The 21119-nt window shown below is 50.7% G+C and overlaps 1 protein-coding gene across 1 annotated transcript in view; it reads left to right on the top strand.

The window, feature by feature from the left end:
* BAIAP2L1 (BAR/IMD domain containing adaptor protein 2 like 1) overlaps positions 1–20219 on the top strand; it is a 75278-nt gene extending 55059 nt beyond the window's left edge. Inside the window, exons 8-14 of the mRNA XM_079770779.1 lie at positions 1478–1645; positions 3166–3292; positions 4859–5060; positions 5672–5749; positions 6697–6883; positions 19085–19122; positions 19867–20219. Coding sequence (XP_079626905.1) covers positions 1478–1645; positions 3166–3292; positions 4859–5060; positions 5672–5749; positions 6697–6883; positions 19085–19122; positions 19867–19942 — 876 coding nt within the window. The 3' untranslated portion in view covers positions 19943–20219. The remainder of the gene's footprint in view (positions 1–1477; positions 1646–3165; positions 3293–4858; positions 5061–5671; positions 5750–6696; positions 6884–19084; positions 19123–19866) is intronic.
* The last annotated feature ends 900 nt before the right edge of the window (positions 20220–21119 follow it).

The following is a 21119-nucleotide window of genomic DNA, read 5'->3' on the forward strand; positions in this document are numbered from 1 at the left end:
GGTCCCAGTTAGGCTTTTTGTTATTTTTTAAAATATATTTTTGCCGAAACCGGTTTGGCTCAGTGGATAGAGCGTCGGCCTGCGGACTCAAGGGTCCCGGGTTCGATTCCGGTCAAGGCATGTACCTTGGTTGCGGGCACATCCCCAGTAGGGGGTGTGCAAGAGGCAGCTGATCGTTGTTTCTCTCTCATCGATGTTTCTGGCTCTCTATCCCTCTCTCTTCCTCTCTGTAAAAAATCAATAAAATATATTTGAAAAAAATATATATATATATATATATTTTTTTTTTAATGATTTCAGAGAGGAAGGGAGAGAGAGAGAGAAACATCAACAATGAGAGAGAATCATTGATCGGTTGCCTCCTACACAACCCCCACTGGGGATCAAGCCCGCAACCCAAGCATATGCCCTGACTGGGAATCGAACTGTGACCTCCTACTTCACAGGTCAAAGCTCAACCACTGTGCCACTCCAGCCGGGCCCAGTTAGGCTTTTTAGAGGGACACAGACCAAATCTGCTGCTTTCTATAAGCATCTCTTCAACTTTCTGAACATCCCTCTGTGCCGTCTCATACCCCAGCTAAGGCGCCCCAGTCCTGTCAGTGGCTCCTGGCTGAAGCAGGCCACGCAGTTGGTGTGTTGGGGTTACAGTCAGCACAGAGGTGGTTTGGGGGACAGGCTTTGCCCTCTTAGGATTCCCACCAACATCCCCAGCCCACCCCTGATGAGCAGAGACTCGGTAAAAGCAGCGTGTCTGCTTGAAAACAGCTTCAAGGCAGGGCCTGCTTCCCTTTCCAAGCAGATTGCTGCCCTGGAAAAGAGGGTTCTGAAAAGGCCTTCAGGGACCTCCAGCTGCAAGAAGCAGAGCCAGGTTGTGGGAGCCTCTGGGGCTGTGGGACTTCTCTCTGTCCACCCGCGACTCTGCTCCACAGTCCAGCCCCATGGTCTGCCAGCCCGAGGCCAGAGCGCCCCTCAGCGCTGGCGCCGACTGCAGGGCCCACCGCACTTTGCCTGTAGCCCCTCCGTCCGTGCACAGATCTGACTCCTCCGACATGTAAATCCAGTTTCCCTAAGCTGAGTCCACTGGATCCCCCGCCTGTCTTGGAGGTGTTTTCCATAGGATTGGGAGGAGAAAGCAGTGGTTGGCATTTCTTGGTGATTAATACGGATTGCTCAATCCTTCCCTTTTCGTTTTTGAACTTGTTCTTAATCATTTACAATCCTATATTGTAGTCTTAATTATTCACATGGAGGGAGAGGATAAATTCTTTTAGAACAGAAGCCTACATCCTTCTCAGCAAATAAGACAGCAGATACTCACAGAAACTCAAACTACTCCCTGAATTTCACTCTGAGCTTCCGTACTTCTGGTGATAAGCCGGCAATGTGTTGTCAGTGATAATCGTTTGATGTAATTTTTGTCAGCTCTTCCGACAATACACATTTGTCTGCGGTTTTGTTTCCTTTGGATTTACAGTCGGCAGAATTACTGAATTCCAAACTGCCCAGGTGGCAGAAAACCTGCGGTGATGCCACCAAAGTGCCAGAGGAAATCATCAACATGATAGAAGAAATAAAGACCCCTATCTCCACCCCAACGTCCTGGACGCCTCAGCCTTCGCCAATGGTCGAGAGAAGCAGCGTGGTAGGAACTGGTTACCTCTGAGATCTCAATTGTGTATTTGCTTTTTTAAAAGATATGTTTTTATTGATTTTAGAGAGAGAGGAAGAGAGAGGGAGCGATAGAAACATCAATGATGAAAGAGAATCATTGATCAGCTGCCTTCTGCACTCCCCCTAATGGGGACTGAGCCCAAAACCCAGGCATGTGCTGTGACCAGGAATCGAACCAGAGACCTCTTGGTGCAAGGGATGACGCCAGCCAACTGAGCCACACCGGCCAGGGCCAGACAATCCACCTTTCTGTGCAGGGAGTGATAAGTATTGAAGCTAGGTGTTGGGTACATGGAGATGTATGGTGCTATTCTCTCACCCGTTTGAAATCTTTCTAAAATAATTTTTTTTTTCCATTTCTCTCTCTGCCCTCAAAACACAATAACAACTGATGGGCTCATTAGAATACTGGAAATGCTTGGAAAATGAAACCGAAACACTTCCAAAACACAGTGCAAACACAGAAAGAGGACTTTTTTTTAATGGGAAACATGTTAGGCCAGCAGAGACTTGGGAGGTACACTCCTCTGCCTGCCCAGCATCACCACTGAATGTCTAATGGGGATCTCAAATTCAGCTTGTCCAGAACCAGTGACTGACATTCTCATTCCAAAGCTGCCTCTCCACAGCCTTCCCCACCCAGTGAATGGCAGTGTCGTCCTTCCAGTAGCTCAGGCCCAAAGCGGCGACGCCTTCCTCTTGTTCGCTTATGCCACTGTCAGTCCATAGGCCAATCCTAACGCCTCCATCTTCAGAGCATGTCCCAGTCCAGCCCCTCAGCCCTGCGCAGCTCTGACCGCAGCAGCCTCCCGCCTGGTCTCTCACGTGGCAGCTAGGCCGATCCTGGATGCGCAGAAATGACCAAAACCTCGATAAAATTGCAGAATGTTAGGGATAAAGAGAAAATTCGGAAAACCTCTCGGGAGGGGAAAAACAGGTTATTTACAAAGTAAAGAGAAACCTATGTAGACCAGATTTCCCCATCAGGGCACATGCCCGGGTTTGGGGCTTGATTCCCAGTAGGGGGTGTGCAGGAGACAGCTAGTCCATGATGTTTCTCTCTCAATGTTTCTCTCTTCCTCTCTCTCAAAAATCAATAAAAACATTTTTTTTTAAAAAAAGAAATGAATGGAGCAAAGCACTCAAAAGTTCTGTGGGAAATTGTTTCAGATGTAGACTCCTCTGGCCAAGTAGCACTTACGAGGGAGCCTGAAATCCACAGAAGGAAAGTAGATTAGTGGTCACCAGGGGGCGAGAGTATGGGCAGTGCCTGCTTTGTTTTTGTTTTGTTTTTAAAGATAATGGTTTTGTTTTTTTAAAGACAAAAAATGAAAAAAATATTTAAATAATTCAAAATGGGGTATTGCCCTACAACTAAGGGAACTTTGGGGAAATTTGGAATTTAGAGCATGTAATATGAAACAGCCCTGGAAAACTGTAATTCCATTGCTATGTTAAACTACTATTAAGCTAATGAAGACTTTTCCACAGGCTGGGAAAGACTATGACACCCTTTCTAAGTATCCACCCAAGGTGCCCCCAGCTCCTTCAGGCAGAGTGATCACCAGCCCTTTGATTGATATGTTCAATAACCCAGCGACAGCTGCACAGAATTCAGGTAAGGTATTTCTTTAAAATACCTGTCTAAAATTTTAAAATAAATATTTTGGATAAATGCATCTTGAGGTAGTGGTGAATAAGCATGTATATGGCACATGTCCAACACTGAGGAACTTACACCTCAGAGCAAACACAGGTCTGGGTTTATGGAAAAACCAGGAGACATGTTATACGTGACACCTTTTCTGACACATACTAATTCTGTGTACCGACTGATGTTTACAGGAGTAAATATGCTATTGAAAGGTTATTTTTGAAATAAGATGATGTACAGAGGTGGCAATTGTATTGGGTGGCAATTGTAATAAAATTTCTTTTTTTCAATAAGACTATAAAGGTTCACGTAACAAAATTATGGTTGTTGATCTTACCCGTAGGCTCAGTTTGAATTATCAGTGATTTCCATCATCAAACATCACCCCAGGCCTTCTGGATATGTGGTTCTACTGCTGAAAGTTCAGAGCTCTGTTGACTGTATTGCAGTAAATTGGGACCAGTTGTTTGCAGACATTTCGGAAGGCTTTGGTCAGACTCGGCTCTGCCTGCAGCAGGCTGGCACCCAGGACCCTGGAGACTTGCAGCAGCTAGCCCGTCTCTGGGTCTCATGGGCCGCTGGGTGTGAAAGTCGTGGCAGTCGAGCTGTGTGCTAGAGAGACCCTGGGTTAGCGCACATGTGGCTGTTGGGGAAGAGATGAGATTTTCCGAACGGCATCTGGGGACATAGTGGTCTGCAACCATTTGCCTTTGAAGGAAGGACTATAAGTTATATACCATGTAAAGTTAAAATAGATAATGCTGTGTGCATCCCAGTCATTCAAATGATTCTTTGATTCTTTTTGGTAAAAGGAAATAACATTGCTAGTGGGTTTAGCACCACTGGGGTAACTGGAGAGCGCGTGTGAGAAGCTAGCAGAGTTTACAGAGTAATTAGTAAGACTAAAGAATAAAGCAGAGAGAGATCTTACATTGTTTTAAATAATGGGCTAGCAAAATTTGACTGGAAAAAATACCTAAAAAGAAAAAAATCTCCATTCCAATTTTTGTTTTGAGTGTAAATATCAGGCGGTATTTGAATTGAGACACAAATTGCACAGCATGCTGCTCCACGGAGTGCGGTTTGGGCTGTGGAGCCAGGCCGCCCGCAGCTGGTTCCTGGCTCTGCCCGGGCCAACCCCAGAGGCTGTGAAGGGCTCAGTGAAGGTGCTCGTCCTCACGGCAGCAGTTCCAGTCTCTCCTTGTCTCTGGCCCAGGTCGTGGGCAGTTGGGTGAGAGTTGAGGCCTCCCACGGCCTGTGGTTCGTATTGAGAACAGGGAAGGGAAGCAACGGCACGTTTGGTGGTGGGCGGCCTGCCTCTGAGAGCCGGCCTGATTGAGGCGGGAGTGCGGGAAGCTCGGCAGGCCCTGCTTTAGCCTCTCCGTCTGCATGAGGGGCCTCCTTGCAGTCCCCTGTAGCCCGTCCCTCCGGCAAAGGGAAGGGTGTGGCGGTAGAACACGCCTGGGCTTTGTGCTGGAAGTGGCCCGATTGTCGTTCTTGGAAAAGCCATCACCACTGTGTCCTCTTCAGCTTCTTCGGAGGATCCCAGTTTACAGCGATCGGTGTCTGTTGCAACGGGACTGAACATGATGAAAAGGCAGAAAGTGAAAACCATCTTCCCGCACACCGCTGGCACCAACCAGCTTGGCTTCGCGCAGGGAGACGTCATCACGCTGCTCGTTGCTGAGGAGAAAGATGGCTGGCTTTACGGAGAGCACGACACCTCCAAAGCGTAAGTCTCGGGTGGGAGCGTCCGCTCAGGAGCCAGAGCCCAGCGCCGCAGAGAGCTGCCATCTCTCCTGTGAGCGCACATGGTCCTTGTAGACATACTAGCATTTTAGCCAACGTTATGGTCCTAGTTTAGCTGTGGTTGTGGTTTAGTTCAGCAGTCGCCAGCCTTTCGGACCTCACAGCCAGTGGTCCGTGGGTCGCCAGTTGGCGACTGCTGGTTTAGTTATTAACCAGAGCTGTTCTGTCCCAGGCTGTTTTCTGCATGTGTGCATGGATAGATCAGTTTGACACAATAATAATCATTAGATCATAGGCGTCGCCTCTGAAAATAGGTTTAAGTATTCTCTTGTTTTTTCAGAACAAAACACGTGACTTTGGATTTCTCAAGGATAATCTGCATATCAGATGTACTTTGAGACTCAGCACACAAATGGTTTTCTGTGTAGATTACTCATCTATTAAACAAAACCAGGAAGGGGCAGGGGGATTAAAAGGGAATCCAAATAAAAGGAACACTGTATGTGAAGCACACATTGTGTGATGGGTGAGAGGTCCTCAGTGTGTTCACACGTCCGCTGCCAACCCACAGCGTCTCTCTCTCCGCCCGTGCAGGAGGGGCTGGTTCCCGTCGTCGTACACGAGGCTGCTGGAAGAGAACGCGCAGGAGGCAGTGAGTGTGCCCTCGCCGAGGTAAGACTGGCCGGGCTCACATGGCCCAGTGACAGGGCACTCAACCTGCTGTTTCCAGGCGGATCAGAATTCTGTCTGGATTTGTGGGAAACCAGGTCGTGGGGACTGAGCAGCAGACGGCTGCTCACACTCTTCCCTAGTGACTTCTGTGTCCGCGGGCTTTACTGACTGTCCGCCGTGAAGTTTCCCCGCCCAGGCCTACCCCATCAGCCCTCTAGGACCACTCCCAATACCCCACCCACACTGGCTGCATCCCTCTTTTCCCTCTTTGTTTTTGTTAATCCTTATCCAAGGGTATTTTTCCATTGATTTGTAGAGGTGAAAGGGAGGGGGAGAGACAGAGAGAACCATCGATTGGTTGCCTCCCACACAAGCCTTGACTAGGAACCAGGGATCAAGGGCCTGCAACTGAGGTATGCGCCCTTGGCTGGAATCGAACCCGGGACCCTTCAGTCTGAGGGTGGATACTTTACCCACTGAGCCAAACCAACTAGGACCACCTTTCCCTCTTGACCTTCCTGAGCAGCCTGCAACACTGGGGGACACCTTTTCTGTAACGCTCCCTGCCCGGGTTTCCGGACCTGGCCCTCCATTGTCCTTGCACCTCACCATCCTTCTCCCTCTCCTCACAGGCCACTCCCCCATCCATTGGTTAAACATAGGCGTTCCTCAGGGGCCGTCCTCCGTCCTTTTTCCTTCTCTCCTTCCTGGGCCGTGTCTACTGCCATGGTTTCTGTTACACCAATGGGCTTCCCTTGGCACCTCTATCCCAGTAACCCGTAAATCTGCACTCCGATCCAGATAATAACTATGATACTGTGTGTGTGTGACCTCCTCCTACCGAGGCCTTTATGACGATTCTGTTGTCGTTCTGATCACGGCGATTTTGAGTGTTGGGATCTGGTGGGAGGACCTAATCTAACTGGTTCTCTAACTCCGGCCGTTAGCCCTGCACCCGTGAGGAGCATGAGCACCGTGGACTTGTCGGAGAAGAGCTGTGCTGCCGTCCCCATCCCCCCTCCCGATTACCTGGAGTGCTTGTCCACGCGAGCGGCCGCGGACAAGAGAGCAGATGTTCCCAAGCCCACGTCCACCTTTAAAGCCCCGGCGTCCGGACCAGAGACCACGCCTCTCGTGAGTAGAGCTGTACATAACGTCTCGTGTGCCCAAGTCCTAAGTGGCAGTTTCTGGGGGGTGGGGGTCAGGTTCTGGGGTGTGGGGGACAGTCTCTGGGGTGTGGGGGCAGGACCTTCTCCTCGCTCCTCTCGGTCCCCTTCTCTGTCACCCAGCCTTTCCACCTGCTGACTCCAGTCTCTTCATTTTTATGTACCTGTAAGTGACCTGTAAGTCCCTAGTTTGCCAGACTGTCTCAGGTTTTAGTCTCTCCTTCCTTTTGGTCGTGGCTGCAGTCCGTGCATCTCTTAATCGCTGTTTTCTGCATTTTCTTCCATTTCCACATTGTTTTCTGAAGGAAGGTTAAGGTTAAAAGTGGCAACCTACTCCCTACGTCCTCAGGAAGTGCTGTGCAGAAATGGTGTGTGCGTTACTTTCATGCTGAGCCGCCCGTAAGAAAGTCAGCAGACAGCTGTCATTCCTTTGGCAACGGTGTCTTCTGAGTGACGGGCCGGGGTGGGCTCTGGAGGTCATGAGCAGAGGACCATGTGCCAGCAGCATCCCTGCAGCCCAGGGTCTGTCCCTCAGTCCTGAAGGGGGGATCTGGGTGGCACGTGAATAGCAACAGCAGAGGACTTCTGAGGGGTGACATCTAAGCCGACACCTGAACAGCAAGGAGCCCGCCCTACAGGGATCAAGAGGAGCTTCCCGGCAGGAGTAGAAAGTTTACAACCCCGAGGAGGGCACATCCTCAGCATCTTCGAGGAGCAGAGCAGGAAGGCGGAGTCCAGGGTGCCGGAGAATCGAGGGGCTTCTTGTTCCCCTTACTTTTTTCAGTGTAGATTAGACAGCAGAGGAGGAGGAGGAGGAGGAGGGATGGAGAACAGGAGGTGGCTGAGCAGGTGCAGCTGGGCGGGCAGGCTGGGAGCGCCCGGTGACGGTGTCCGTGCGCTCAGTGGTGAAGTACCATCATCGCGGGTCGGGGTGGGCAAGTTTGGAAAAAGAAAACCTGTTTTGAAGAGTAAGCACGGGAACATGCTTTAGAAGAGCAGTAGGCATGCAGGGCCAGTGCTAACGGCTCAGTGACAGTCTGGGGTCAAGATTTAACTTGAAAGCAGTCAGTGTGGCTGTTTCTCCAGCAACATGCAGCTGCTCTGCTGAAGCCCAGGGAAGCGGGAGGAGCCCGGGGAGGGCGTGTGGAGGTCAGTGGGCTGAGCTTGTGCCCAAGGTTGCAGGTGGCCTGGCACCCAGCCTTCCTCCCAGAAACACCCCCAGGGCGCTGCCGATAACCCACATAGTGGGTGCTTTTTAGTTCTCGTCCAGTTAGTGTGTGGTCCTTTCTGTGGTGCGTGTGAAGCCATCTCCCTGCTTCTCATGGCCGGGGCCGGGGAGAGGGGGTCTCAGCTCTGTCCCCATCTCCACCACTAATGGTGGTCTGTTCACCTGTGAATGGGGCATAGGTGGGCCCTCTGAACTGGGATCCCTCCTAAAAATGGCCATGTTTTGTGTGAGCCTTCAGGTGTCTGGAACATGCTTGCCACTTCCCAGGCTGCAGTGACCTGTTCTGGTCCAGGAAATGCAAGGCTTTGAAAGCTCATTCATCTACATCTTTGTCCAGCTTCTCTTCTTTGATAAGCTCACTGCACTGTATATTGTTTGCAGCTTTTTCATTCCAAATTACCCCAAATAGCTAACTCCAAAAACTATTCAAAAGGAGGACATGTGGCTGTTGAAAATGGAGCTATTCCATTCTGTCGGCATGGAGGGAGCTATTGCTTGAAATGAAAGGGCAAAGATATCAAATGCTATTTTATTAAAGGCCCTAGTACGTTTTAAAACAATATCCAAACTATTTGGAAATGACCTTAAAGCATTCCTAAAAATATAAAAATTCCTTTTGCTTAAAGGGAAAAAAACTTTTACAGCTGCACGTCCCAAAACTCAGGGTCCAGGTTGGTCTGGTGTGACCGGTGGGTCTCTAGCGCCTTCCGGTTGTGTTTGGTTTTCAACTTTTCCTTAAAGGAAAATTCAAGCACACATGAAAGTGAAAAGAATAACCCAGTGACCTAACAACCTAATCCAATAGCCAATCCATCTACCTAGCTTGTATTCATCTCTCCCCCACTCCCAGATCAATTTGAAGCTAATGCCAAACCCCCTATCATTTCACCTATAAGTATCTTAAAGGTCCTTTTTTAAAAAAAAAATGACCACAGCACCAATGGTCATATCTTTAAAAACTGACAGTAATTCCCGAGTATCATCAACCAGTCACTTCAAGTTTCTGATTGTCTCATGAAAAATTTGACAATATATTTGTTTGAATCTGGATCCAGGTCAGCTCCATGTGTTACAGTTGGTCACTGAGTCTCATGACAAGTGTTTGTCTATCTACAAATCCCCCGTCTGTTCTTCCTGGAACTTACGGGTAGAAGCAAGTTGTAGTCCTGCAGGTGTCTGTCCCAATCTGGGTTTTCCCGATTGTCGCCACATGGTGTCCTTGCCCACGTTCCCCTTCCTCCTCTCTTTCCAGCCTTGATTAGAGCCTGCTGTTGTTTTGTTAGCTTATTTTATTTTGCTAGAGCATTTCATTGGCCGTGGCTAGTCCGTCCGGAGGCACGTGTCCGAATGTCCCTCTTCTTATGCTATTAGCAGCCATTGATAATGACCACCTACTCCGTTACTTTATTAAGGTTGTATGATGCCTTTTAAGGTAAAAAGAATCTTGCCCCAAAATCATAGTGCTGGAATTACAAATAAAAACACTGGCATTTTAGCCAATGCAGACAGCTGCCAATTTTAGAAAATGATAGCATGTTTTACTTCTCAGCATATTTACCATGTGGATAAAGGTGGATGAAGAAAGCATTGATGTAGTTCTTACTACATTGAATTGGATAAATTGAAAGATCACATTTTTAAATACCAATAGAGTCAATAATGACAGTCATTATTTAGCATTTGGACTTCAAATGAGGTCTAACTTATTTTTAAACCTCTTTGTTGGCTCATCCGTACAGACTGTCCATAAGGAATGCTGCCTTGGAAGGGCGAGACTGCCCAGTAAGCTGAGGCGGGTGAACAGTGCCCACCCTGTGGTGCCTGCCCCCCCTTGAGCTGCAGAGCTGGAGGCTCACAGCTTCCTCCTGAGGGCCGGGTGGGGCTCTGCGGTGACCTCGCCTCCTCTGGGTCAGTTCCACAGGGAAGCCTCTGCCCTTCCCCCCGGGACCATGCAGGGTCCTCAGTTCACCCTCCCTGCCTGCTCCCAGCCTCTGTCTCCCGACACGCCCTCTCCCTTCCACACGCCATCAGTGATCTGACGTCTCTCACCAAAGCCCTGCCCCTGATGGCGTGGCGGCAGGTCTACCCACATTCGAGGAAGAACTAGCAGCCGTCCTTCACTTTCCCCGGGAATCGAAGAGGAGGCACTGCCCCCACCTGGTGCTGTGAGGCCAGCGCTCCCTGGTCCCTCGGGCAGGCTGACTGTCTTGCAGGCTAGAGGCTTTTTCCGACTTTCATTTCGCAGCCTGTAGTCTTTGGTTTCATTTAAAAAGAACATTTTAAAGCCCCAGCTCTCTCATGAGAAAGCCCTGCTTGTGTGGGTTCCAATGGGGACCTCAGTTGTCACCGACTTTACAGCTGTTAGAACAATGAATGTTGTTGGGCTCTTAATGATTACGGAAACCTTCCACAAAAAGGCGAGTTTATCACGCAAGCCGGTATAGTCGATACCTACAGTGAGGTCATATTTACAACTTTGGCAACAAAAATTACTACAGCATCTGACTACTGTGCCCAAACAGACTTCTTTCTAAACATCATCAAGACCGTTGGTGAAGGAAGGCGCCCTGCAGGGAGGGCTCTGGGTCGCGTGCGGGGACCTTTGCCCTAGAGCTCCTCCACTGGGCACCACTGGTGGCTTACAGTGGTCCAGGCCCTGGGCCGGGCCCTGGGGAGGCGAACAGGAGTGAGACCAGCCCAGCAGTTGAGTCCAGTGAACAGGTGTTTATTGTGTGTGTGAAGGTGGAGAGGTGACAGGTGTTTATTGTGTGTGTGAAGGTGGAGAGGTGACAGGTGTTTATTGTGTGTGTGAAGGTGGAGAGGTGACAGGTGTTTATTGTGTGTGTGAAGGTGGAGAGGTGACAGGTGTTTATTGTGTGTGTGAAGGTGGAGAGGTGACAGGTATTTATTGTGTGTGTGAAGGTGGAGAGGTGACAGGTGTTTATTGTGTGTGTGAAGGTGGAGAGGTGACAGGTGTTTATTGTGTGTATGAAGGTGGAGAGGTGACAGGTGTTTATTGTGTGTATGAAGGTGGAGAGGTGACAGGTGTTTATTGTGTGTGTGAAGGTGGAGAGGTGACAGGTGTTTATTGTGTGTATGAAGGTGGAGAGGTGACAGGTATTTATTGTGTGTGTGAAGGTGGAGAGGTGACAGGTGTTTATTGTGTGTATAAAGGTGGAGAGGTGACAGGTGTTTATTGTGTGTGTGAAGGTGGAGAGGTGACAGGTGTTTATTGTGTGTGAAGGTGGAGAGGTGACAGGTGTTTATTGTGTGTGTGAAGGTGGAGAGGTGACAGGTGTTTATTGTGTGTGAAGGTGGAGAGGTGACAGGTGTTTATTGTGTGTATAAAGGTGGAGAGGTGACAGGTGTTTATTGTGTGTGTGAAGGTGGAGAGGTGACAGGTGTTTATTGTGTGTGAAGGTGGAGAGGTGACAGGTGTTTATTGTGTGTGTGAAGGTGGAGAGGTGACAGGTGTTTATTGTGTGTGAAGGTGGAGAGGTGACAGGTGTTTATTGTGTGTGTGAAGGTGGAGAGGTGACAGGTGTTTATTGTGTGTGTGAAGGTGGAGAGGTGACAGGTGTTTATTGTGTGTGTGAAGGTGGAGAGGTGACAGGTGTTTATTGTGTGTGTGAAGGTGGAGAGGTGACAGGTGTTTATTGTGTGTGAAGGTGGAGAGGTGACAGGTGTTTATTGTGTGTGTGAAGGTGGAGAGGTGACAGGTGTTTATTGTGTGTGTGAAGGTGGAGAGGTGACAGGTGTTTATTGTGTGTGTGAAGGTGGAGAGGTGACAGGTGTTTATTGTGTGTGTGAAGGTGGAGAGGTGACAGGTGTTTATTGTGTGTATGAAGGTGGAGAGGTGACAGGTGTTTATTGTGTGTATGAAGGGGGAGAGGTGACAGGTGTTTATTGTGTGTGTGAAGGTGGAGAGGTGACAGGTGTTTATTGTGTGTGAAGGTGGAGAGGTGACAGGTGTTTATTGTGTGTGTGAAGGTGGAGAGGTGACAGGTGTTTATTGTGTGTGAAGGTGGAGAGGTGACAGGTGTTTATTGTGTGTGTGAAGGTGGAGAGGTGACAGGTGTTTATTGTGTGTGTGAAGGTGGAGAGGTGACAGGTGTTTATTGTGTGTGTGAAGGTGGAGAGGTGACAGGTGTTTATTGTGTGTGTGAAGGTGGAGAGGTGACAGGTGTTTATTGTGTGTGTGAAGGTGGAGAGGTGACAGGTGTTTATTGTGTGTGTGAAGGTGGAGAGGTGACAGGTGTTTATTGTGTGTATAAAGGTGGAGAGGTGACAGGTGTTTATTGTGTGTATGAAGGGGGAGAGGTGACAGGTGTTTATTGTGTGTATGAAGGGGGAGAGGTGACAGGTGGTGGCAGGACTCCGGCTCCTGGGAAGCATCAGAGGCAGCATCTTGGGGGCAGGCATTTGAGCTACATTCAAAGGACGAGGTCTGACCAAACACAAGGCCTTCAGGCGTGCGTTCTGGGAACTTGGGTGGCTGGGTGCTGTGTGGGGCGGTGGACCGAGAGGCGGTAGGAGACAGGCCAGGAATGGAGCACCGAGCCAGGAGCGTGGGCTGCACGCTGTCCTCCCTCCATCCGAGGGTGCTCTGGAGCCGGAGGTGGGCCGGAGGCGGGCGGTCATGGGGAGAGGAGGCTCCGTGCAGACGGGAGGGGGACAAGAGGTAGTGACAGGTGAGAACTGGCAGGCCCGGTGACTAACTGGTGTAGCCTACACAGAGAAACCAGTTTTGTCGGAACTCTGGGAGCAGGTCTGGTTTACTCACATTTACATATTTTGGAGGCTTTTTTAAAAAAAAAATAATTTATGTAATTTAGAGCTCCAGATCTTTAACATGCTGACGTTATAAAGGAAAAACATTCTTATCTGAAATTAAGGTACTCATTTAACTACTAGAAAAAAATTGTTTTGGACCAAGGTTCTGAATAATTAAAAATAGTCAGGGCCCTGCAAGCATGACTGTATTCAGGAAAAACAAAGCTATCTGTGGTTTTCCAAGTGCCTGCAATTTGAGAGACCCTCTTCCCACATTTGCTAAGCAGATGAAAAGTTCTCTTTCATGGGGTATTTGTATAGTTTATGATGTCAAACTGTTCAACATAGAAATGGCTTTGCGGTGCAGTTTGTGTGAAGTCTGCAGATAAACTGACGGGTGATGCCACTCTTGAGACAGATAAGGATGAACTCCTGAGTTAACCTTTATCCATCCCCTGCTACTCTAAGTCAGCAAACCCGTGCTGAATATTTTTTACACCTGCCTGGCAGTCACAGCTGCCGGTTGTGGCTGAAGAGCCAAGTCCAAGTTTGCAAAAATTAAAATGTCTAATCATTATACCGTATTTAAAATACTTTTGAAAGTAACACTTTTTCTGCTTATAAAAATAACCCATAGAATTTCTGTTTGGGTAGAAATTTTGGGAAACATACACTAAGTATTGAAAATTTTAGTTATCTATAATTAGATAACTACTGTTAACTTTTCATTTTATTTCCTGTGAGATGGACATAGGTAAGCATATTCAGAGATGGAGGAGATGTTTCTCCCTCCCCAGCACCCACACACGGTGGGATCCCAGCACTGCCCGGGCTCCAGCGAGCTGCTGGCCTGGGACCACAGGGTGCCCTGGTGCCAGCCTGTGGATAGCGCCTCCACACCCTCCGCCCTCAGCGCCTCCTGGGCGTGGGCCCACTTACTGACATCCCGGGAGGTATTGCGGGGCCTTGTTAAGGCCCAGAAAAGTGACAGCAGCTTTCTGAGGTCCCAGAGCAGACTGGGAAACGCAGTTCTGACCAGTGTCTCCCATCAGAACACTGTCGGTGAGACAAGTACTGTGGACTGTTTATGAGGTGCTGACAAGCTGCTGTATTATTTTTCTGATCTGGGGGTATTGGAAACTCCATTTTATCGGTCACAAGAAAAGAGGAGTCGACTTTAGAGAAAGTCAGCCAAGGCCGTAGGGCTTGAGGCGCTGCTGGCCGTGACTCCAGGACGGTCACTGTTCCTAATGTCAGACGGAGTGCGTCTGACCTCGGAATGGAGAGGGCACTGATCCAGAGCAAGCAGAGGGCGTGTCACAAGTGCACAGGGAAGTTCAAGGACTGGCTCATGTTTCTGTCACTAGCATCTCTGAAGTGATACTTCATGATCCTGTGCAAACTGCAGAAGAATAAAAACGAAACTCTGTCTCCAACACACCCTCACATTGCCTCTGCTGATCCCTTCAGCCAGTCAGACAGCCTCCCCAGGTGGTGGCAGTTCCAGGAATCAGCTGGGGGCGGGCAGGAACCGGTTCTGCTCCCACATGACCTCAGGGGAGGTGGGAACACCTGGCTTTAACAGCCTCTTAGCAACAGCAGGAGGCACAGGCTCCAATCTTCCGTGTGTCCGAGCAGAAAAGACGAGACGTGCTTCTTCAGTACATTATAGTGGAGAATTACGGAGCAGACGAACATTCCAGAACTGCACTGCCCAGAATAGTAGCCATGGGGCCCGGGGCAGCCGAGCACCCGGAAAGTGGGTGGTGCAGCTAAGGAATGGGGTTTCCTATTTTAAATTTGTTTACTTTTAATCTGGTCACATATGACTAGGGGCCCCCATGCTGAGCAGTCAGGTATAGATCGCACAGAACAGACGGTGTCCGGTTAAAGTCCTAAGAGCATGGTGCTCGAGAAGCACATACCACGGCTGACCCCTGCCCAGGCCCTTGAGGGCGGGGACATGGTCCTGGAATTTTGTATCAAAACTTCTTCCGCCAGCTGGACTGGTAGTTTCTTTCCTAAACCAGAATGCTTATCCAGCTGATGATGTTGGGGAGAGTATGTTCTTCTCTGTCAGCCAAGGCTGGGTCCATGGGAGCGGGCAAAACACGGTTCTTCGTAGTTTCTATCCAGGCAGCTGCCAGTTACTGTCAGTTACTGTAGTTTTAACACCAGGACATTTAGGCTGAGTCCACTTCACGCCCGATACCGGGGGTGGAACGTTCCTGCACCCCTGACCTAGACAGCCGCGAGGCTGCCCTGTGATCGGGGGGGCAGGGCTGGGCTGTAGTGGCCGCCGCTTTAATCAGATAATGAGGCTTTAAAAGGCTGTTGAACTTGGCCGGCCTGCGTTTCCAAGTGCACGTCTGCTGACCCGAAGGAGCCTGCGCGGCCCTGCGAGCCGCCTTGTTGGCATCCGCCCTCCACTCCAGGGAGCGGCCCCTGGTTTCAGAGCCTGTGACCCCAGGAGCGGTCTTTCCCTGGCCAGGCTTCCGTGTCCCCCGTTTGAGTGGAGGGGTTGAACTAGATTGGAGGTTGTGAACTGGGAAGGAAGTCCGGCCGCAGCTGAGCACTGGCATCCGCTGTGACATTTAACACCAGGGTCAGGTGTGCTTGTGTGCAGGTGACAGCTCACCTCCGTGGCCTCAGATGAGGGGAGGCTGTTTCCAGGGAGCAGCAGGACAGAGAGGGCAGGCACCAAAGATGCCCTCAGGCTGTCTCTCGCCACCAGCCCTGCCTTCTGCGGTGAGGGGCCTGCCTCACCCTGCCTGGGGGCCACACAGATCCCTTGCCCGAGTGTCTGCCTCCCATCTGGGAAACGGGCTGTGCTGGTGGCCGGAGGTGACCAGGATCACTTGTAAGCTGGGACCACCTGGTCCCCTTCAAGGCAGGTGGGCCTGTGAGGGACATTCCAGCAGAAATTGGGTGGAATGGATGCCATGTGCGTCAGCAAGAGCCCACTCAAGGTGGACTTGGGTTTGGGTTCTTTTGTGGGGAAATCACGATGTGCCCCACTTGGCCGATTCCTGCTTGGCCGTGGTCAGCTGGTATGGGTTGTCTTGCTGTGCAGTCACAAGGCCTTCCCTGTCCTTGTGTCCCCTGGACAGCCACTCCTCTCCCCTCAGGACATGCCTGACCTGTCGGCATCTGGTTTCGTGCCTTGGTAATCTCCTGTCGAGTGCACTCTGGACCGGCACTGTGCTGGCTGCCAAGAGGGGACACAGACACGCAACAGGCTGCACCTACAAGGTCAGGGGTGGCGGCCCAGCCCAACAGACTGGTCGGTGCTCAGAGCCTTGCTTTGGAGGTCCGAGGGAAAGCATGAGATAGGGCGCACACCACTGCCTCAGAGGACATGCCCTGCACAGGAGCAGTTCTGCCCGTTGACTGCGGGACCTCGAACGCTTTAGGTCCACAGACCTGGTCTGAGCTCACGCCGTGTGTCCGCACTGTGCGTGTCCTGAGGGGACAGGGACAAGGAGGCAGCACCTAGGCTTGCAGGAGCCATGCAGGACCGGTCAGGTCCAGGGACACAGGGCACAGGAGAGGCCAGCAGAGACCTTGGTGTTCCTGCAGGACAAGGCAGCATTTGCCGGGTGACTGGGGGGTGGGGGTAGGGGGTGCAGAGGCCAGGAGACCCCAAACCCCACTGCTCGGCCTCAGGGAGCCAGTGGAGGGTCACGCTCGGATGGGAGCTTTGGGGCAGCAGGCAGGACAGACACCCCTCACGGGGCTCCAGCGTCAACCAGTAAGGGGAATGGGGCTGTGCTCAGGTGTGAGGTGGGGAGGCGGTTCTGCAGACAGCGGGATCTAGCGTGAGCTCTCCTCACTGGAGGAAGGAGGGCGGTGCCGGCCGGCCGGCCTGGATGTGCCTTCCCACTGCAGGGGGAAGGGAGGAGGCAGGTTTGGGGACAGTGCAGACTTGGCAGATGTGAAAGGGGAAACCTTTGAAACTGTCCTCTTGAAGGCAGACATTGAGGAATACCATAGGAAGAAAAGTGCACAGTGACTTTTCACAAGCAGCAGGTGTAGGTAGCACCAGAACCAGACCATGGCCCGGCACTGGATGGTTTCAGGCTGTCGTCTTAGGGCAGTGGTCGGCAAACTCATTAGTCACCAGAGCCAAATATCAACAGTAAAATTGAAATTTCTTTTGAGCCGAAACCGGTTTGGCTCAGTGGATAGAGCGTCGGCCTGCGGACTCAAGGGTCCCAGGTTCGATTCCGGTCAAGGGCATGTACCTTGGTTGCGGGCACATCCCCAGTAGGGGGTGTGCAAGAGGCAGCTGATCGATGTTTCTCTCTCATCGATGTTTCTAACTCTCTATCCCTCTCTCTTCCTCTCTGTAAAAAAATCAATAAAATATATTTTAAAAAAAAATTTCTTTTGAGAGCCAAATTTTTTAAACTTAAACTATATTACAGGTAGGTACATTGTTATTAATTAGGGTACTCTTAAGCTGGCCTTTGCTAAAAACTCAAGGGGCCAAAGAGCTGCATGTAGCTCGCGAGCCGCAGTTTGCCGACCACTGCCTTAGGTCATTGCGCCCTCCTTAGCACACGTTGTCACTTTTCTTCCCGGGATGGACTGTGCTGTTCCTCTCCAATGCTGTGGCTAAGCACCCAGGTGACACAGGTGGCTGAACTCGTTCTGAAGCTCCCTGGGGGTGAGGCCCTCTGGGAACAAGCCCGCAGGGTGTGCCTTGAGGACAGTTGGGCTGCTCCCCGGTGTTGTTTCCGGTTCAGGGCAGAACCCTCCTCAGACGTGACACACACGGAGAGCCACACTGTCCCACCCTGAGGAAAGGCGGGAGGATGTGGTTTCCAGTGTGTCACGTGGAGGCCGAGCCTGGGGACTCTGGTTTGGCAGGAAGTGCACTTCCCAGGCCAAGAGGACTCAGCTGCCCTTCCTCCTGACCCCAGGGACCTTTTCACGTGGGACCCTATACCTCCGTTCTGGCTTTCTTTCTGTTCGGCAGTATGTTTGAGCACTCCGTGACACGCGTCCTGGTGTAGTTTTATCCCTAAATCACAGAATGTGAGCGCTGCCCCAGGAGGGCTTGCTCTGGGGCTGCATGCCCTGAGGGAAGAGTCCATTTAAAGCCCTGCTAGGATGTGCTTCAGTGAGGAGAGAGCCAGGACTCTGCCTCCTGGTGCTGGGGCCGCCATCAGGATGAGCTGGCTGGTCCCGAGGTTCAAGGTCAAGATGTGGGTCCTCAGAGGCCCATTGACAGCAGGTGCAGGTCTGAATCCCAGTGTCCCTAACCCTCTGCCTTGGGAGTCAGTAGGTCCAAAACCCAGTAGAGGCCTCCGAAGGAGCCCTGGCATGGGCTTTGGCGAGGCATGGCCTTCAAACCCCAGCTGGCTGGCAGCGGGGAGTGCGAGGAGCTGTAGTCAGTGTTCAGAGGTCTGTGCCCTGACCACGGGGAGTCCTGGGAGCTTTCAGTCAGGTCTGGTCTGGCAGCCCCTTGGTCAGACAGTGGCACACTGCCCTCTCCTGGGCGGCATCTGAGTAACCTCACAGCAGTGCTTTCCTAGAACAGCCAGAGCAGGTTCAAAGCTGATTCTTGGCCTGTAAGCTTTATGGAATGAAGGAAAGGAGGCCCCTGGTCCCTGGCCACACTGGGAGACCCCAAGTCCCTGGGAGGTGAGGCCTGCCAGGCACCTGCAGGCTCTGGTGGTTCCTGAAGACAAAGCCAGTGTTTACACGTCCTTCTCTTCTCTTCCCTTTGTGCAACTTCCTGCAAGATCTCTGGGGGGCACTGGGCACCAGTCTGTGGCACCAAAACCCACCGACGTTTCATTTTCACGCAGTTTTCCCATGGCTCCATTCAGGACCGAGCTCCCAAAGAGCCGCCTGCACTCACAAGTTTTGCACCTGCAACAGGCTGTGGGCAAGGAGCCGCAGGCCTATTCTCCCTCTGAGTGTGAGATGGCCCAACGCGGGGCAGGCCCCTCACTGTCTTTTAAAATGTCTGTCCTTCCTGTTAATCTTTTAAGTGAATTTACATAGCTAGACAGTCTCTAATGAATGGAGACTCCAGGGCACCTTTAAATATTCTTAGCTTTCAACAGTCCCTTGTGTTTTAGATGCCTTTACCTTCAGGTCTTGTTTAAAAGTCTTAATTTCATGAGCCTTAATTCCATAAACTTCATCTTTCCACAGAATAACACAAACGGGACTGCAAAGCATCCTTTCCTCAGGTACGTGAACTCTCCCCATAAGCCCTCTGAGCTGCACATGGCCCTCCCTGTTGGCGAGTGGCCTGCAGTGTCCCTGGGACGGCCTTGCCTGATCCTGAAAACAGCCTCAGGCCTGTGGGGTCAAGAGAATGCAGCCCCCTTGCTCTCATCACAGTCCAGGGAGGCATCTGCCCAGATCCAGAGGGTGGATCCTGATCACAGGCTGTGCTTGGCAACACAGTAATCCAGGCCGTCTCAGATGGCTGTCCCACCTGACCCCCTTCCACAGAGGACTGCAGAGAGCTGGGCTCTCCTGGGTCCAAAGCGCTCCAACTTCGGGTAGTTCTGTAAGAGGCGGACTGGAGAACTGCCGCAGTGAAACTTCACATCAGAAAAATGCTGCTCAGAATGTACACACGGTATCTAACTACAGAGCAAGAACAACAGTTTGTATTTAGTTCATTTAAAATCACGTTCCCTGCCCGGTGTTGCCGAGTGCTTACAGCATCGGTCAATGCACCGAAGGGTTTCGGGTTCTATTTCTGGTTAAGGGCACGTACCTGGGTTGCAGGCTCAATCCTGGCCCGTTCAGGGTGTGTGCAGAGGCAACTAATCAATGTCTCTCTCTCACATCGACATTTCTCTCTCCCTTCCACATCAAGGCGGGGCGGGGGTGGGTGGGAATCATCAGGTGAGCATTAACCAAAAAAATACAATTCCCATCTTAAGGTATTTCTGCCGACTTTGTTTTTCCTTCCCCCACAGTGGAGAAAACCCCTTTGCTACTGTGAAACTCCGACCAACAGTGACAAACGATCGATCAGCACCAATCATCGGATGAAAAGATGGCCAAAGGCTTCTCCTGGATCTTTTTATGTTCTCACGTGTGAAGTCATAGGTGTGGTGCAGCCTGTAACTGTCATGACGCTTCACCGGAGGGTGCCTGATTTTAAACGTATTCTACTTTAGCAAATCAATGCATTTTCTCAATTTCACATAGTTGGTTTTGCACATTTCTGTCTTTAAGAAGATAAATTGAGTGACCAACTCAATCATTTAAAGTATTTTCTTCCTATTTTGTCCAAAGAGCAGTAAACTTGGTTCTAATCCTTACTGTATCATTTTTTAAATATTCTGATTATTTTTGAAATAGCCAGAATAAGGGGTAGTCTGTGCTTTCAGGACTGGCTTTCTGTACCTGCATGTAGCTGAGACCACATTTGTATTTTATAAAGTACCTGCTCTTAAGTAGCATGTAATGCTTATCCAAAGGAGAATCTTAAGCAATATAAATTATGAAAATATTATATAAATTTCAACTTTTAACTTAAAATTTTTAAATTTTTGTTTAGTCAAATGCAGAGCTACCCAAGATGGAGAAACCCCAGCCTTCCCGTGATTAGGCCCAGCTGTAGTGCTGGGGCGTTTTGCCTGTCCCCATCACAGCCATGGTACTTAGTACTTGAATGCCCCAGAACTTCTGGATTTGGTAGCTCTGAGGCACCAATGAAAACCCGCCAGGCCAGGCTGCATGTGGGCCTGGCCAGAGGGGCACCACATTCGCCAACCAGGGGACTTGCTAATAAGCTAGTTGACCAAAGCAGATCTGTCACTCATTTCCTCTGACACTTTCCCATCAGGTCCTGATGCACAAACAGTGCTCACGGAGCCAGGAGGACCTCTGGGAGTGGTGGCGGTAGGAGCTGCCCTCTAGCTGAGACCCAGTCATGCGCTAGGAATCTGGGCTGCTCCGGGAGGGAGTTCGTCGCTGGCTGTCAGGGGTTAGGTCCTGTTGGAGTGGAGAATCGTGGTTAAATGTCACAGCCAGGCCATTCACTGTGTGGGCAGGGAAGGGGGCTTGTTGTTCATACAGCTCCTTTGGTCTTACCATTATTATCGTTTTTCTGTAAGCTTGAAATTGGCCAAAGTCAACTGCAGGTAAAACCAGTGTGAGTGCGTGACACTTCAGGTTCATGGTCCTAGCCGCCTCCTCCGGGGTCAGCCAGTGGGGAGCTAAT

This window comes from Cnephaeus nilssonii (genome assembly GCF_951640355.1).
Source record: "Cnephaeus nilssonii genome assembly, chromosome: 5".
NCBI lineage: Eukaryota > Metazoa > Chordata > Mammalia > Chiroptera > Vespertilionidae > Cnephaeus > Cnephaeus nilssonii.